Source organism: Apis dorsata, unplaced genomic scaffold, assembly GCF_000469605.1.
Source record: "Apis dorsata unplaced genomic scaffold, Apis dorsata 1.3 scaffold_92, whole genome shotgun sequence".
NCBI lineage: Eukaryota > Metazoa > Arthropoda > Insecta > Hymenoptera > Apidae > Apis > Apis dorsata.
The window spans coordinates 1,282,435-1,284,266 of NW_006263390.1; the positions used below are offsets into that span (position 1 = coordinate 1,282,435).

General features: G+C 40.7%; 1 protein-coding gene across 4 annotated transcripts in view; it reads left to right on the plus strand.

The window, feature by feature from the left end:
- LOC102681720 (sodium- and chloride-dependent transporter XTRP3) overlaps positions 1-1,832 on the plus strand; it is an 8,377-nt gene that overhangs the window by 2,655 nt on the left and 3,890 nt on the right. For 3 of the 4 annotated variants that reach the window (XR_421179.2, XR_421180.2, XM_006611784.2), the window contains exons 2-3: positions 1,233-1,465; positions 1,690-1,710. Coding sequence is in view for 2 of the 4 variants with exons in the window: in XM_006611784.2 (XP_006611847.1) it covers positions 1,233-1,465; positions 1,690-1,710 (254 nt within the window). In the remaining 2 variants the exon portion in view is untranslated. The remainder of the gene's footprint in view (positions 1-1,232; positions 1,466-1,689; positions 1,711-1,832) is intronic. The other variant, XM_006611785.2, reaches the window with a different exon arrangement.

The window sequence follows — 1,832 nt, forward strand, 5'->3', positions numbered from 1 at the left end:
TCGATTTTTTAACCGTTCTATCGCCGGATACGTAACAATTTTACGTATCCGCAATCGTTTATTTATTCTGCCCTCTCGCTTAGAAATGTCGAGAGCGAATGTTTCGTCGAAGGTCGAGGAAATTTTTTGAAAATCGATTCGACGTCATATCCCCCTTGTCCTTGGGGGAAAAAATAAATTGCGTATACATAATAACAACAAGAGAGATAATGCATCGATCTCTTGAAGAAGAGACGAGATTCTCTCGCTTCGCTTCGAATATATAAGGAACGCGCGGAATTTAAAATTATATTTTCGAGATATAAATAACGAATAAAGAGACGGAAGATAGCGTTTAGGAATATACGGAATATTTCGAATTTTTAACGTGACGTTTTATGAAATAAACACGCGGCTGCCGAACATGCTGCATAAGAAAAGAAACAAGAATTTCAACCGGCCGATTTATCGGGGTCTCGTACTCGAAACCAGAAGAACGTGAGTAATCGCTTCGATATCGCGACGGAACATGATACCCCGATTGATCAATAATTTTTCCACGCTGGCTGGCGAGATATTTTCGAGTTGACGAACGAAAAAAAAAACGAAAGGACGAAAAATGAGAAAAGAGAGGGAAAAGGAAGAAAAGGGAAAAAAAAAAAAAAAAAAAAAAAAAAAAAAAGGAAAAAAAGGAGAAAAAAAGGGGAAAAAAAAAAAAAGGAAAAAAAAAAAAAAAAAAAAAAAAAAAAGAAACGAGAAGAAAGGAATGTACGAAACGAAATCAAAGGTGCAAGGTAATAATCTAGGTATGTACCGTACTACGTACGTATGTACGCGTCATTCGATCAATACCGAACCAGACACTCCGGCTGCGGCCGTCTCAAACTAGACTACCGTGAAAAAAAAAAGGGGGGGGGGAACGGAGAATATTCTGTGAGCAGGGACACGCAGGCGAGCCGTTGCCAAATGGGAAAAGATTAAAAGAGACCGGTTACAGGCATTCATTTCGTAATAAGGGGTGAGAGGGAACAAGAGAGGTGGCGGGGAAGGGGGGGCTAACGAGCGATATTATTTTACAGTAGTGGAGAAAGAATAATAGGGAGGAAATACGGATACCATTTGTTGTTAGAAAGCGAAGAGATAAAAAAAAAAAAAAAAAAAAAAAAAAAAAAAAAAAGAAAGGAAAGAAGGAAGAGAACGAAATAGGGCAGGGAGAAATAGAAATGTGTTATGTGCGAAAAAACGGTTTTCAGGTGCCTTTCTCATCCCCTTTTTCGTGATGCTAATCCTAGAGGGTGTACCCCTCTTTTTAATCGAGCTGGGTCTCGGTCAACGTATGCGACAGGGCGCCCTTGGTGTATGGAACACGATACATCCATGGTTAGGCGGTATAGGGATAGCATCGTGCATCGTCACCTTCTTCGTAGCACTTTATTACAACGTCATCATTACCTGGTGCTTCTATTATCTTTTCAATTCACTGGAGGTGAGTTCCTTTCGGTCCCTCTGACCACCGATCGATTCGATCGATACGCGTAACGGACGCGTAGACAGAGAGATACACGTTGTCGTTCCGACGTCGATCGAAAACGAGGTTGATTGATCGGCGGAATACGAACGGCAACTGGTATAACTGGCGGGAATAGAAGTAGTTTCATAGATCGTTTCGACTAACGAATGTGATTTATGTTTCACGCCGCGCTCGATTAGGCCGTCACGATTAAAGCTGGCGTAAGTATCTGTCGATTTTAATTTTCATCCCGCGAGTCCCGCGCTTGGAAAGCTAGTAGAGAAAACGGAGTCGCGCATGTGATTTTTTTTTTCTCTTTTTTTCTTTTTTTTTTTTTTTTTTT